This window comes from Gopherus evgoodei, chromosome 11, assembly GCF_007399415.2.
Source record: "Gopherus evgoodei ecotype Sinaloan lineage chromosome 11, rGopEvg1_v1.p, whole genome shotgun sequence".
NCBI classification, from domain to species: Eukaryota; Metazoa; Chordata; order Testudines; family Testudinidae; genus Gopherus; species Gopherus evgoodei.
Window position 1 is genome coordinate 29,238,123 of NC_044332.1, and position 15,693 is coordinate 29,253,815.

At 42.9% G+C, this 15,693-nt stretch overlaps 1 protein-coding gene across 3 annotated transcripts in view; it reads left to right on the forward strand.

Annotated features, from left to right (window-relative positions):
- Window positions 1–211: 211 nt before the first annotated feature.
- Window positions 212–15,693, forward strand: part of COL5A2 (collagen type V alpha 2 chain) — a 337,654-nt gene continuing 322,172 nt past the window's right edge. The window contains exons 1-2 of one of the 3 annotated variants that reach the window (XM_030579765.1): window positions 212–253; window positions 15,310–15,455. In XM_030579765.1, coding sequence (XP_030435625.1) covers window positions 15,410–15,455 — 46 coding nt within the window. In that variant the 5' untranslated portion in view covers window positions 212–253; window positions 15,310–15,409. Of the gene's footprint in view, window positions 254–458; window positions 586–6,320; window positions 6,343–15,309; window positions 15,456–15,693 lie in introns of those variants that run through there. The other 2 variants (XM_030579766.1, XM_030579767.1) reach the window with 2 other exon arrangements.

Below are 15,693 nucleotides of genomic sequence, written 5' to 3' on the forward strand. Positions count from 1 at the left end.
CATTCCTCAGCAGACAGCCAGCCAGCCCTCCCTCCACCTATCCCCCAGCACCTCACCCAACCCAGCCCTGACGGAGGGGAGGGAGGAGAGAGAGAGGGGTGCTCCTGGGGAGGAAGGAGAAAGGAGGGGGTGCTCCATGGGGCGGGGGGGGGAGAAGAATGGATGTTATGGGAGACAACAAAGGACACTGGTTCCAGAGCCACAGAGCCTGCCTCACCTGACCTCAGCCGGGGGAAAAGAGTCACACTCACAGGTGAGCTCCTTTCCCAACCCCCACCCCCTCCCCTTCCCAGAGACCCCAGCAGCCAATCCCATTCCTCAGACTGTGCTGCATTCGGCTCTCTCTAGGACCCAGCAGCCCTGCTTCTACACTGTCTGGGCTGCCTGCAGAGTGGTGCCCCCAGGCAGAGTGAGGCCCTACGTGGCTGCCTATTCTGCCTATGCCTAAGGACGGCCCTGTCTAGTTCCATTTCCTCCCACCTTATAGTCACCGTAAGAAGCAGAGACATGGTGGTTTTATTGCTTTCAGGGGGTTCTGTGGTCATAAGGAATTCATCCAAGTCTCTTTAAAGCTCATTGTAGAAAGTAAGTACACGTAACCTGCTTTTTGTAAATCAGGTACAAAAGAAGTTTCTTATAACCACAAAGATGTTTTTTGTATGTACTGCAAAGAGTCATATGAACATACTGTTAATACATAAATATTTATTGTCTGCATGTAGAATCAGTGCGTGATTGGAGATGCAGTTCTGGAAAAACGTGCGCTTTGCTGGAGTGAATGCATTTGGAGTTCCAATAAATAAACTTTGCTTGCAGTATATGTGTAAGGACGAGAATTAAATTTATTTTGAATATGTAGTCACTGAAGGCCACAGATGTAAATCCTTCAGACATGGGATGCAAATTCTTCCTAAACTAATTCACACTTTGTAGAAAAACTTTCTAGCCTTTGTGGTTTTACCCACTGTGTTTTGGTTGCAAGAGCCACAACTTTTTGTAAATGCCTGTTTCATTAAAACTAAAGCCTACTTTAGTGTACTGAAAAGAGCTCAATCATCTTCGTTAGCTGACTTCAGAAGAGCTGACTGGTGTGACTAAGGGCAGTAATTGGCCTGTTGTATCGTACCAATGCAACCCCATTGAAGTCAGTTGTATAAGTGAGAGCAAAATTTGGCCCAATATGTCTACTCTAATATGTTTAATGTTTTACTTTGGATTTTAAGTAGGGTTGCCAACTTTCTACTTGCACAAAACCAAACACCCTTGCCCTGCCCCTGCCCCACTCTTCTAAGGCCCCGCCCATGCCCCGTCCCTTCTCTGAGGCCCCGCCCCTGCTCGGTCCATCGTCCCCTCCATCTCTCACTTGCTTTCCCCACCCTCACTCAATTGCTTATTTTTTCCGAGGCTGGGGCAGGGAATTGGGGTGCAGGAGGGGATGAGGGCTCTGGCTGGGTGTGCGTGGTCTGGGGTGAGGACAGAAATTAAGAGTTCATGGTATGAGAGGGGGTTCTGGACTGAGGCAGTGGGTTGGGATGCAGGAGGGGGTGAGGGCTCTGGGGTGGGGCAGGGATGAGGGGTTTGGGGTGCAGGAGGGGGTTCCGGGCTGGGGGATGGCGCCGAGGGGTTTGGAGTATGGTAAGGGACTCTGGGTTGAGGTAGAGTGTTGGGGTGTGGGAGGGGTTACAGGCTCTGGGCTGGGGGTGCAGGTTCTGGGGTGGGGCCAAAAATGAGGCGTTCAGGGTGTGGGAGATGGCTCTGGGCTGTGGCAGCAGGTTGGGGTTCAGGGGGTGGTGAGGGCTCTAGCTGGGGTTGCGGATTCTGTTGTGGGGATGAGGGATTTGAAGTGCAGGAAGGGGTTCCAGGCTGGGGCTGGGTGGAGCTGAGGGGTTTGGAGTATAGTAGGGGGCTCCAGGTTGAGGCAGGGGGTTGGGGTGTGGGATGGGGTACAGGCTCAGAGTTGGGAGTGTGGCTTCTGGGGTGGGGCCAGAAATGAAGGGTGTTGAAGGGGGCTGCAGGCTGGGGCAGGGGGTTGTAGTGTAGGGGGTGTGAGGTCTCCAGCTGGGGGTGTGGGCTCTGGTGTGGGGCCGGGGATGAGAGATTTGGGATGCAGGAGGGGGCTCTGGGCTGGAGCTGAGGCGTTTGGAGGGCAGGAGGGGGATCAGGGCTGGGGCAGGGAGTTGCGGTGTGGGTGGGGAGGGGTGCAAGCTCTGGGTGGTGCTTACCTCAGGTGGCTCCTGGAGTCGCGGGAGCCACAGCAAGTAGGGAACCTGCCTTAGCCCCACTGCGCTGCCAACTGGATTTTTAACAGCCTGGTCAGCAGTGCTGACTGGAGCCATGAGGGTCCCTTTTTGACTGGGTGTTCTGGTCAAAAACTCAACACCTGGCAATCCTAATTTTTAGAGTTCAGTAGATTACTTATTTTCTCAAAATATTTTCATTCTATCAGTCTTTCTTCTTATACTAATCCCTAGTTATATTTCTTTATGACTGTATGCTGAAGGCTGTCCAACATAAATGATGGCTAATTCCAGCGATACAACATGCATGTTGCTATAACGGTCAAAATTCAAGTTAGTTTATGTGTATCTTGAGGATAGTTTATATACTACATTTCTCAATCATATCAAACAACATGGACATCACTTTTCTAAGTCAAGTATGAACCTTTTACATCAAAATCCGCTATTTGTAAACTCTAGTGATTGGGCTTAAATGTTCTTTACTTCTGTTATAATAAATAGTAATTGTAGAATAAACAACCTATAAATGCCAAGTTTCCGATTTTAAGTTTTCCAGCAGTCTGTGATTTGCGGGGGAGGGGAAGAGTGCTGTAAAAAATTGTAGGACTTGCAGTCTGCATTAAATGAAATAAGAGACAAGAAAGGCTGCACATTTTAATAATCCCATCATTTAGGCAGTGACATGACTGACACAGAATAATTGGCTAACGTATTGCAGGTGAATCATTCATTCATTAGTTGTTTTTTGTTTGAAAGAGACAACAACTTACATGTTAATTTTCACTAGTAGGAACACATTTTTCAAAAGATTATGTTTGGAAGGGAGAATGAGTTCTTTAGGGATTATCTGATCTTTAAGGGCTATTTCCTTTTTCAGGTAAATGAAAAGCAGTCCCTCATTCCCAGACTGAATGAGGAAGATTTAAAATGAGTCAGATTAAAATTGAGCTTGCATTATTAGTCCCCCTCATAGGAACAGATATTGCATTGTAAGAAGATTCTACAATGGAGTACATCATTAGCCTTCTCTTTAAAGTACAAAGGTACTTTTTCATAGAGAGTTGGATTATAATATTACATTACTGCTGTGTCTAAATAATAATTCAGAGCTGCAGTGAACACTAGAGTGTGCTAAAAGAACAGTTATGGTTTTAAGAACTGAACACTAGTAGCTCAAAGTATTAAAAGAATAGAAATGGCCTGGGCCATGATATTCAGATTGAACTTCCCCAGAGTTTGGGTGTTCAGGTGAATGGTTTTGATTCAGTCCCATCATGAGCTGCCATAAATGGCAATTCTACTTTGTGCTACGGTACTTGCCAGAGTCAGAATAAATACAAAAATTGTAGTGATGTTGGCCTTCATAGTGTAAAGTGCCGAGCAACTTCAGGAGGCCCTGAAGTCAGTTGGAACTGTGGGCACTCAGCATCTCCAGGAATTGCTCTGCATGTTACAGGAAAGGACCTCTCATGGTGCAGGAATGGTGGTGGTAAGGTTCAAGGGCAAGTCTCTATATAGGTAATGGCATCATGCACACGATCACTGAGACGTGACATCTCATCGAAGGGGAGCACCATAGAGAAGAATTATGCCTTAAGCTATTATTTTAATATTAGTAACTGCTAAATATTAAAGGTATTTTAACTAGTAATTTTCATTTAAACTGTACAGTTTCATACATTTGAAATAATGGTTTTACCTTTCCAAATTAGCTTTGTATTGAGACACTTTTAAATTAAGGAAAGACATGGCATGTAAGAAAACCATCCTAAATTCTAATCCCAGCTTTCACCCTGCCTCCTCCTGTGGCCTTGGGCAAACGACTTAACTGCTTATTATGCTTTTTTCTTCCTCTGTAAAATGGCGATGTTGATTCACCACAGATATTGTGAATCTGACTATTTTAAAAGCACTTCAAAGATAAGTGCTGGAGTTTTATGTCGACAGTTTTCTGGGCTAGTTCTTCAGCTAATGTAAATTGGTGCAGCCCCGCTCACTTCAATAGAACTACACCCATTTACATCAGTGAGGATCTGGTCCAATATATTTAGGTCAGATATAGCAAATTTTGGACATATGAAGTAATAGACTATGTTTCTCTGATAATGGCAACACTATATCTACTGGCTTGGAAAAGATGTTCTCCACTTCTCAAGAGCTAAATAATGTTGTAAAACATGTTAAATACTGGAGAGACTGATGAACATTTGATCTCTAATTTAAAAGACTTATTCTAGGACATAGTGTCCTGATAAGAATAGAACAAATGCTACCATACTATTTATTATTACAGAATTCCAACTTGGGGCTTGGATTCTAACCAATCAGAGGTAAAACTGTAGTATAATAATATAATTTGCTTTTATGAAGACTCTTTAATCTGAATAGCACATTACTTTTGTGCATCCACACTTTCCATGCTGCCTTTTGTTTGTATCAGTGTATTTTGGGGAAAATTGGGCTGTGGTGGGGGATAAAGTGCCTGGTAGACACGCAGAAGAGTGTTACCATCAATGTATGCTGATTTTTCTCAGCTCTCTGTGCAGTGGAACAGTTTCAGCCCATCTGGTTACACAAGCAGGCACACTTAGGGTACAGCTACACTGAAATAAAAACCCCATGGCACCAAGTTTCAGAGCTCAGGTCAATTGACTCTGGCTTGAGAGGTTTGCGCTGAGAACCACCTTCTCGCTGGTTTCAGAGCCTGGGCTCCAGTCTGAGCCTAAATATCTACTCTGCAGTTTTTAGTCCTGGAGGCTGAGCCAGAGCTAGCTGACCCAGGCCAGTTGCGGCTGTGTCCCGGGTCTTTTATTGCAGTATAGACGTACCAAGGGGCTCCATTCTACCCAGCAAAATAAGTGTTATGACCCGAGTACAGAAAGAAAACCATGTGTTCTCTAGACTCCTGGCAAGGGCAACACATAGTCAATTGCTATGATCATTAGCTGACTTATTACTATTAATGCTGTGGGTAGACACAGAGGGCCTCATTCTGATTTATACTAATGCCCCTTTACACCATTCTGGCATGTGAAGAGGCCTTAGAGTGAATTAGAATAAGGCCCATACTGTAGAGCCAACCATGTCACAAACTGGATTACAAGTTACTGTGTAGACTAGGCCTAAGCTGCTCTTACTGGATAAGGCAACTTTAATATTTTTCTTGTCCAAGAAAATGAACACCAGAGAAGCCCCCACTTCCTGAATGCCTGTGGAATATTCCAAATGGCTCCAAGTAAGGAAAACTCAGCCTGCATCTTTAGTTTTCTTCCAAAAGAGCTATTTTAAGAGACTGCTATAACAGGAGACAACACTGCTGTAACTATTACTTTTAGAATTTGTTGCTTTCTGTAAAACCTCTTTGCTGGCTGCAAGATCACCTTATATTTGAACAGTTGCTGGGAGTAGCTAATGCTTAAGCACTAGTGCAGTGAGGATTGAATGAGCCTCTTGAGCATATTTACATTATTAATCATGCACAGCTGCTGAATAGAACCTCTTGAATCCTCCCCCTCCCCGGGAGAAGCTTTCTTATCTGGCACTGATAAAACGGGCTCAGCTTTGCCAAACTAAAGGGAAGGCTGAGGAGTATGAGAGTTACAGCAACATTTTGCAGAGGGAAACTAGGCACATAAGCTTTTGGAAATTCTATGTTCATGTTTTAACAAATGTTCATGACCTTTCCTCTGATACAAACCAGCTGTAGCCATGCATTAGATTCTGTAAACAGTGTTTCCTAGCTTTTAAAGTTGCCAGACACAAAGCAAGAGATTTTAAGCTTTACTGTTTCTTTTCTAACATGTTCTCCTTTTTCCTTATTAGTCCAGTTACCAGCAAATGCCGCATATTGTGAAGTTGCTAGTGAAGTTGGCAGGAACAGGCTTTGTAGGGTAATTGCACATGCCGTGTGTGTTTAGGAAGGAGTGGGCCAAAGTTCTTGCAGCTTTTCATCTTGATGCTGATTTTAGTTGCTATATGAAAGTAATAAGTGTAACAACACTGGTACTTGTGCAGAAACCTGGTACTAAGCATTTGGATCCATTTTTTCCTCTATCAACTTGGGATAATTCAGAAAGTACGAATAGGTCCTATCTTCACCAAGGTATTTCTTTTCTGTATCTCATCATAATTTCTGTTTTTCAAATGCCTGTCAGGAATGGGGGGCGAGTCTCATTAGGAAGAGAGAATAACTTTATGCTTTAAGAGGGAAGTACAAAGATACAGATAGAGAGTTCTGCTTCAGAACTGATGGCCATAAGTGCACATCAGACTTTCCTCCCTCTTGATGTCGCAGAAAGTAATGTTCACCCACTTTTCCTCTGACCCATTTATTTCTCATAAGAAGCTAATCATCTGCTTTCTTCATGTCTTTTATGCTGACTTATTTTTCAAGTCAAGCCTTTTGTCCTATGATACACTCTTGCCACTGTCTCTCTAACGAATATTTATCCCTCTGTTTTCCACATGCCTCTTCTTTGAAATAAATGCTTGCAGTACAGTACAACTGTAGTTTATAACTTATTTAAACAATGTCTCAAACTCACTTTTCCATCTGAATGCCAGTGACTCAACTGCTGAAACCCATTGGTAGGGTTAAGATTCGTAAGTTTTGTCACAGCAGTTTTTCCGAAATGGCTGAAGGATGGATTTTCTGAGCAGCTGAATTGGCTGAGTTTCATAGCAGGGAAAACAGCCTCATTGCCCAGAGATTTGTCACCATGAGCTCCAGAACAAGTCTGCAAAGGAATATGCTGGGGGATAGAGAAGAGAGGAAAAAGCATAATTTATTCAAATGTTTTGCTTATTGGAAAGCTGTATCACATTCTGTATTAATCAGTGTGTGTCTTGATTTGTTCTGGGTAAACAACACTTAGACACCAGGAAAATCAACCCAAACTCAGCATGTACAGTCACATTTTAAGAACATTTCTGAGCTCTCTCGGTACAAAAATAGCTTTCCATTTTAAAGTGTAATGGGACCACGAGTGACAGAAGCACTCTAAAAGTGGGAAGGGCATGCCTGAACTGTGATCCTGCCCCCACCCCACCCCACCTTCCTGAGGCCCAGCCCTCATGCCACCCCTTTCCCTGATGGCCCGCCCCCGTGCCACTCCTTCCCTGCAGAATCCCACCTTCCGCTTGCTCTTCTCTGCCACCTCCCTCCTGTCGCATGCCCTTATGGCTGGTAAAAAGTGGTGGGGCCATGGCCTCCCCACCCCCCTTTTCTGGTGCCCCTGAATGGGGCTGTGTCACAGCATTCTTTCTCAAATCTGAATCTTAGAGTCCAGGAATGAGATACTAGCATGAATTTCCCTAAGCTTAATTACCAGCTTAGATCTGATAGGCTGCCACCACCCAAAAATAGAGTGTTTTGGGTCACTCTGACCTCCCCAACCTTCCCTGGGGACCCCAAGAACCCAGATCTCTTGGGTTCTTAAAACAAGGAGAAATAAATCATTCCCCCATCTTCCCCCTCTCAGAACTTCCCTCCCTGGGCTATCCTGAGATACTGATCTAACCTCTTAAATCACCCTACAGAGAAGTGTCTCCCTTCCCTTCCACAAAGAGGCAAACAGATTCAAGGAAAACAGAGAGAGATTTTATCTCTCCCCCTCCCGTCTCCCCACCCGTCCTGGTGAGTTATCCCAATCCCCTGGGATAAAACAAGGGAAACAGAGAAAAAACAATCAATCAAGTTTTCTAAAAAGAAATCTTTTAATAAAAGAAAGGAAAAAGTAAAGAATTATCTCTGTAACTTCAAGATGTAACTATTACAGGGTCCTATAGCTTACAGACACCAGAAAGAGACCTTCCCCCCAGTACCAATACAAATCAAAATATTCCCAGCAACTACACATATAAAAGTTAACCAGCCAGATCCACAAATGCAAATAGTGTAAAACAATTAAAAAACCTAAACCGCCTGTTTTACTTACTATATGAAAAGAAACTTAGAGAGCCTGTAGTAATGTCTGGTCTCTCTCAGACCCTCCGAGAGAAGAACAAAGAACTCATCCCCAAACTTCCCTTCACCTGAATTTAAAAGTATCTTGTCTTCTGATTGGTCTTCTGGTCAGGTGTCCAGTTTCCTGCTTGCAACCCTTTACAGGTATAAGAGACATTAACCCTTAACACTCTGTTTATGACAGGCTGACATAGATGAACTAACAGAAGAAAAAGCTTCTAATTGTGCACTGGTACACTAATAGACTGTTTTTAGTTACTGCACTAAGGTTGATTAAATATTATGCCCTCCAGAGTTCCTTCTACCTAATCCAGCCACAGCTGCCAAGCTTTGTACAGGTGCATGTCCTGGCCCCACTGTTGGTTGAAGCAGGGTGTGTTGACTATATACCGAAGCTTTATGGTCATACAGTGTCACATGTGGAACTTAATAAAACTTTGCAGCGATGGGTGAAGTGCCCTACAGTTGGGCATAATATTTGGGGCAGGGACTGTCTTTGTGTCATGTGTTATGCTAGCACAGCAGGGCTCTGGTCCGTGACTGGGGCTCCCAGGCACTACCACAATACCAATGATTGATACATTATGGAAGAAAATAAATTGTTTTCATGATATAGGAGGAGGGTATTACTTCAATGTGTGTTAAGTGCATGCTTTCATATTTTTTGAGGGAGATGTAGTACCCTCTGAAGTATCTTCAAATGATGGAGCTGTCATGCTGTTTAAAGTGGTGCACCAACCTCAGAGCAGACTGTCAAAAGCAGGGCAGCCACCCCAAACTAGTGGTATGTTCTATAGTTAGATTTCTCCAACCCCATAAAGAATGGATCACTGTAACAATCTTACCATGGAGTCACAGACAGTGCCCTGGGGATCTCCAGTCTATCTTGTCACCCAGGCAAGCTGGATTTACTAATAAAGGTTACTTAACACCAAAAATCACAAAATATTCAAGTTACTCCCAAGCCCCAGAGATCAGTTACTTACCTCAGATCAATTTGTACCTTAGATCTCACACCGAAGACAACTCTGGTAGCCAATCTTTCAGTAAACTAATTAAGGATTTATTAACTAGGAAAAAGATATGAGAGCTATTTACAGGTCAAAGCAGGCACCATATATGCACAAATGAGTTCAGTCTATGGTTCCGAAAGGTGACAGAGATGTAGTAATCTGTCAGCATTGAATGACTTTTCGAGGCTTAACCCAGGTTGATCCTAGGGATCTCTTCTTTTTTGTTTCTTAGCTCCAGCTCTTGTAAGAGTCCAGATAGTAGAGATGAAAAATCTTCATGTCAACTTTCTTTATTTCCCTCTTCCAGCAGTCAAACCAATGGGACAAGGCCTTCTGCACTTACTTCTCCAAGGGTGGATGAGGCAATCAACAGAGTTTTTGTCCTACAATAGCCAACTTAATTTTGATAGTCCTCTTGGAAGTACGGGAGAGAGGGGGAGAGAGCCACTCTTTCCAGTCTGAGTCCACAAGTTCAGAGCAGACATTTTTACAATTATAAAACCAACTTATATTTTACCCTGTAGCATGGAATACAGACATTGTAACAAGCATTTTATAGAGTATAAACAATAAACACATCCTTACGAGTCTAACACCCACTGTGAACAATGAAGTAACATATATATGAGCTGGTTTGGTTTCCAGATCTCAGCTGATGCCTACAGACTTGGCAAGAGCTGGCACCTGGCTTACCAGCGTCACAAGAGGATCATCCATTTGAGACTCAAAATGACCACTGTTCTTGGCATCATAATCTTGGAATGGAATCTCGGAAAGGAAACTTGGGCACAGAACAAGCTGCAATACTGTTCTCAGTGCCCTAAAACATACTCGAGGGCATCACAAAGGGTAGCGAAAAGAAGAATTTAATCTTTATTAGACACAATGTATAATTAACTTATACAGGGTGGGGAAAAAACTTGCTTGGCTGTAGAAAAAGTAACATCCACCTTGTAGATGTTAAAGTGAAACTTTGGGACAGTATTAAGACGGAAGGCTGACTTAAAGGGGCTCTCTTGCAAAGTATTCCTGAATAAATGTACAAAATTCAGTTTTGTTCTGTGTTTGTTAGAGAGGCCAGCTACATTAAGCAACCAATTTTCCGCGGTCTTTTGAGTGATCACTTCTGAGCTATTTCACTGTATTTATTGATAGTGTGTTCCAGTGACAATATTACTCATGTAATTGGAGCAAAGTCAATGTCAGTATGGGTTACATGTTTCTTGAACACGTGCTGCTCATGGAAGTGAGACCTGCCTGGGGCAATTCTGCCTGAGATTCCTGCCATTCTAAATCATTTTCATGTATATTTTTTTATTACAGTTTGGAATTCTTTGCTCATTTATCCCAGTTTCCCTTCTTTACCCTTAATCTTCAATCCCTTCTCCCATTCCCAATTTGGTATTTGATGCATGTCTTGCTTTGTATGAATAAATCAGTGCTCAGGGATGTGAGTTTTATACTTTATGCAGAAGACCTGTGCTTTGTTGTTATTAATCCTTCAATTTATACAGAATGTAAAATAAGTAATAGATGTATTAAATCCTTTCAGACTCATGGGGAAGTCCTGTTCCCATTGAGGTAAATTGGGCCAAGATTTCACCCCAGTGTCTGATTAAACACTCTCCTGCTTTTAATATCTATCAAAATGTATTAGCATTCTTTAGATTTACCTCAAAAAACTAGAAATGTGGGAAAATGCAGGAAAATCTAGTGACATCTAGGGAGGCAATGTGGCCTTGTGGATGAGCACTGGAGTGGGACTTGGGAGACTTGTATTCTGCTCTTGGCTCTGCTACTGGTTTGATGGGTGACCTTTAGCAAATCACTTCATCTCCATGCCTCAGTTTACCCATCTGTAAAGTGCAGATAATGAAATGTACTCCTTTGTAAAGCACATTGAGATTTTCTGAACAAAAGTGCTGCATAAGAGATATGTATTACTAGTTTGGAAATGACTTTGGGCCAAATCCTGGTCCCACAAGTAAATACCAAACATAAAGACTTTGTAATATTACTGAAGGTTACAAGATGGTGATATTACTAGTCTTGCTAGCAGTGTTTAACTTATTGCATATATAGTTAGTTCATGAGAGATGCTTCTTGTTGGTTGTGGTGCAATTCCTTTTAGAAGCTATGCATATCACCAGTCAGATCTCTTTACTCCCTTAGCGTCTCTGACCAAACTGTATCTCAGGAACATAGCTGCTGCTGCTGGCAGGATACAACCGTGGAAGCCAGAAAAAACATTACATGGTTTCAAAATCTTACAAATGTCCAGGCTGGAGGATAGGGCAGAGGGGGTCAGTGTGTGGGAGGGGGCTCTGGGATGGGGCAGGGAGTTGGGGTGCAGGGCTCCATCTGGGGGTGCAGAGTCTGGGGTGGGGCTGGGGATGAGGTGGTTTGGGGTTGGAGCGTGGGTTTACCTCTGTTGGGGGGGTGCGGAGCCAGTGCTCGGGGCGGGGGCAGTGCGCGGAGCCCTGTGGTCCCCCTGCCTAGGAGCCGGACCTGCTGGCCACTTCCGGGGCACAGCGTGGAGCCAGGACATGAAGGCACTAACCTGCCGTAGACCTGAAGCACCTGTGACCAGATTTTAATGGCCAGTCAGCGGTGCTGACTGGAGCCACCAGGGTCCCTTTTCAGCTGGACACCTGGTCACCCTAGGATTCACATCGTATCTCCCTACCCCAGAGAGGTTACATACACTCCCAGCCCACAATAATACATAATCTTTGCATTTAATACAATGGACTCCAAAGGTACTTAAACTTTATTCAATAAGGTTTTTCAAGGATACTGCAGAAAATTGCCATATCTGTCACAATAGGCTTTACACACAGGAATCATGCATGCATTGGGTAACTGGGAATTCTAGTGTCAGGTCACCCTTATTTTTCATACATCCTCCCCAGAATCCGGGAGTAATGTGTGTCTCCTAGTGAATATAACAGCTAATACTAATGCATTGTTTTTTATCTGTGATGCTTTATTATATTGTGATTCCAAAACCAACCCAATTAACTATTGTGGGGAATTACAAAATTAAGTTGTATTTCAGAGTGATATTTATATACATATTTTTACCCCTTTATGCTCTGCAGCCCTGAATTAGTCATTATTATTTCTGGCTGATGAGCACCAGACAGAGCTTCCTTTGGAGCTATTAAGCACTGTTGAGCAGTTTAAGGCACTCCCTGTCCCTCAAGACCTAGTATGCTGTTACTGCAGTACTTCCAGCCACTTCTAAATGAAAGAGCAACTGGCATCAGAAACTGAATTTCGGCCTTCTGTCTGGCTCTACAGAGAACTACTGTCAAGCTACTTGGCTGGTACTGAAGATACCATGTAAAATTATTTACTGTTTGCTGGTAATATGATGATGTCTAAAGAAAGAGTACTTTTTAAATGAGCTATAAAGATTGGCCAGAGGAGCAGGGTCACAGGAGAGCCAGTAGTTATTAATTTCAGAGTGGTAGCTGTGTTAGTCTGTATCAGCAAAAAGAACGAGGAGTACTTATGGTACTCTTTGTTTTTTTTTAATTTTTAATTATAATTTTTCTCCTTGAAGGTACCTAGCTTTTGAAATACAAAAATAATGTAGGTTGTTTAAAAACAAAAAACTCCCACAAAAAGCAGGTACTAGAGATGCTGATTTCATTCCCACCTCTCCTTTTACTGAGACATAGTGCCTTTGGGCAACCACCCTGTGATGGGGTGGGCATACTGCACAGGACTGGAATGGACTAAGATGGGCAGGCTGGCCAATTAATTCCCCAGGCTGGAAGAGGAGCACGGGACTAACTGATTGCATGCAGGCTTACCTATGCAGAAATAGGAAAAGCCGGAAACCTGGCTGTGGGTGGGGGTGAGGGTGGTGGAAGGGTTGCAGGAAAGTAGGCTGCAGCCTGCAGCCACTTCCAGTGGAGGGAGTTGGGAGGCCTGATAAGTAGGAAAAAGACCAGGGAAACAGTAGCAAGGGATAGGACTGTGCAAAGATCTTGGCTAGTTGTTATAGGGTCCTTGGGCTGGAACCCAGTGTAGAAGGTGGTCCTGGGTTCTCCTACTAGCCACTGGGAAGTGGCAATGGTGTTGGAGAGCCCAGCGAGCCAGCGGGTCTGGAAAGACTTTGAATTCCCTGGAAGGGGAGGACTTTAGTGGCTGGGCCAAATCACAAAGAGGAGACTACAGTCCCTGGAGTGAGAGGGGCTGAAGGGTGAGATAGCCTGGGGGAAGACACTGCTGGAGGAGGAGTGCAATGCCTGGCAGAGCTAACTCCCAGGATGGCCAGCAGGAGGTGCAGTTAGCAGTGAGTGAACTCCGTGACACACCCTAAAAAGCTAAAAGCCAGTCCAACTGCTACCTACCAAAGGCTACCAACCACAATAAAAGCAAAAAGGCTTCAGAATACATTCCAGGAAGCCAGGCTTCAGTCAACCATACTGTAGATGCTGAAATTTGCTGCCTGCCTACATTTTATTTGGCTGCATGTGCCTCAGGCCCACAGAAATATTCAACCATTAACTTTCAGGATTATAATATGACTTTTTGATTTTATATGGATAAAAACCAGCAGCTAAAGAGTCATGTTAGATGACTTAACTAGTGAAGTTCATTTGTTTATTTTAGACAAGTATTAGTAATTTAGAAATAAGTAGTAATGACAATTCTATTTTAATTTGTTTCACCTTGTGTGAAAGTAAGTTGAGAGGGTATAGATTTTTATGGTGTGAAGTCTTACTCCATCAGCTTGCCAGAATGAAACTTGGTAAGAAAATGAGGCAAACTGAATTTGATGGCTGTGCTATTTCCATTGATAATCACAGGGACCCTGAAGTAAGCACGCTTATTTACATTTTTTCATGCAATATCCAAAAATCTTGCTTGAAAGCAGACGTCAACATGTTAATAGTCTTCCTCCATACACACTACTGTACAATGGATTGCCAAAATGTTTGACTACATCAAAGAATAGGATCAAGATGCATCAAAATCCCCATTAGCTCATATTTAAATTGGATGTTTCTGTTTTCCAATTATGTTAATTATGAAGAGCTTACAGATAAAGGCAGTATAATAATATATAATCTATCCACCTAGCTTTTCCATACTGCCTCTCCCTCAGTATTTTCCCTGGGTCTCCTACCTTCCATCTCTGGCTTAGGCCAGCACCTGCTACAGTGCAACCTGGAGTTATTTTGTATTGTTTATATACCTTAAACAATATTTGTATACATTTAATTTTTTATATCATAGTAATTCCATGCACTAATCCTCCCCAACAACCCTGTGCTTCCCCCCTCAGATAAAAAATACAAAAAAGTACCTTTCTTCAGCAAGACTGACAAACCAAACGAAACGTGAAGCTTGGAGGCCAAGCCATTTTGGAGAAAAGCAAAAAATATAAAACCTCAGGGAAATTTTGACACACTATTATTCTGAGATTCCCATTTGAGTTTAACCAAACTTCTCCCAAAACCTTTACCTGGGCATGCGAAGTAGTGGGCAAAATACTAGCAGGGTCAGCTGCTTTGCAGGGAAATTAGGTTCAACCCCCGCCACCCCCAAATCAGGCTTCTAATGTGCAGCTCACTAATACTCTGTACAGTACATTGCAGGTTGGCTGTGCACCCCTCTGGTAGCCAAAATTAAATATATAAACTTTGCTCACATACTTGGGAGATTATTTTATTGTATCTGTAGGTGCCTTCTAGTGCAGAACCTACTCTGCCATGAGGAAGCCTAGATGACTAAAATAAAGGCACCTGCAAATGAAATAAAATAAGCATGGAATAATCTCCCCAGGATTCAAGAAAAGCTTTATTTTTCTCATCAGTGATGTGTTCAGCAGTGCTGGCGTCAGAATCTAAATCTGAAAGAGTGCCTCTTAGTAACATCAATCTTTCTTAGCAGTTTCACTCAGACTTGTATCAAAGTTTACCTTGGATGCCTAGAAGGCATGTTGATTCTGTATTAGTGTATACGAGAAAAAAGCTCACATGCTTTGTCTTGCTAAGAAAAAAGCAAACTCTTGTTGTATAAATTAATTTCCACTGAAGCTGCCAATAACAAAAACTTTCATCTTGCTCTTCAGATAATTGTACGAAACCTGGATTTAATGGCAGCCAAAGGACTTAGATGGAGGAAATAAAAGAGGGATCCAGCTGGAGCAGAGAGGTGGTGAAGAGACTTAAATGTTGGCAGCCCTTTCTCTTGGCAATGTGGAGAAGGCAATAAGAGGTGAATAGAATTTCACAATATGCAGAAGTTAATATGTATTGATGAGCTGACATAGTTCTCTGATTTTTTTTTTTAAAAACTTCTCTCAGCAGAAGGCTGTGTTCCATGCTGGCAGACATAGCACACTTTGAAATAAAATGATGAAGCACTTGGAAGAAGATGGGAAGAATAATGTGCAGAGCTGAAATTTTAAATCTGTAACAAAAGGCTAAAAAAAGCCAATAGTTCTGGGACGGTA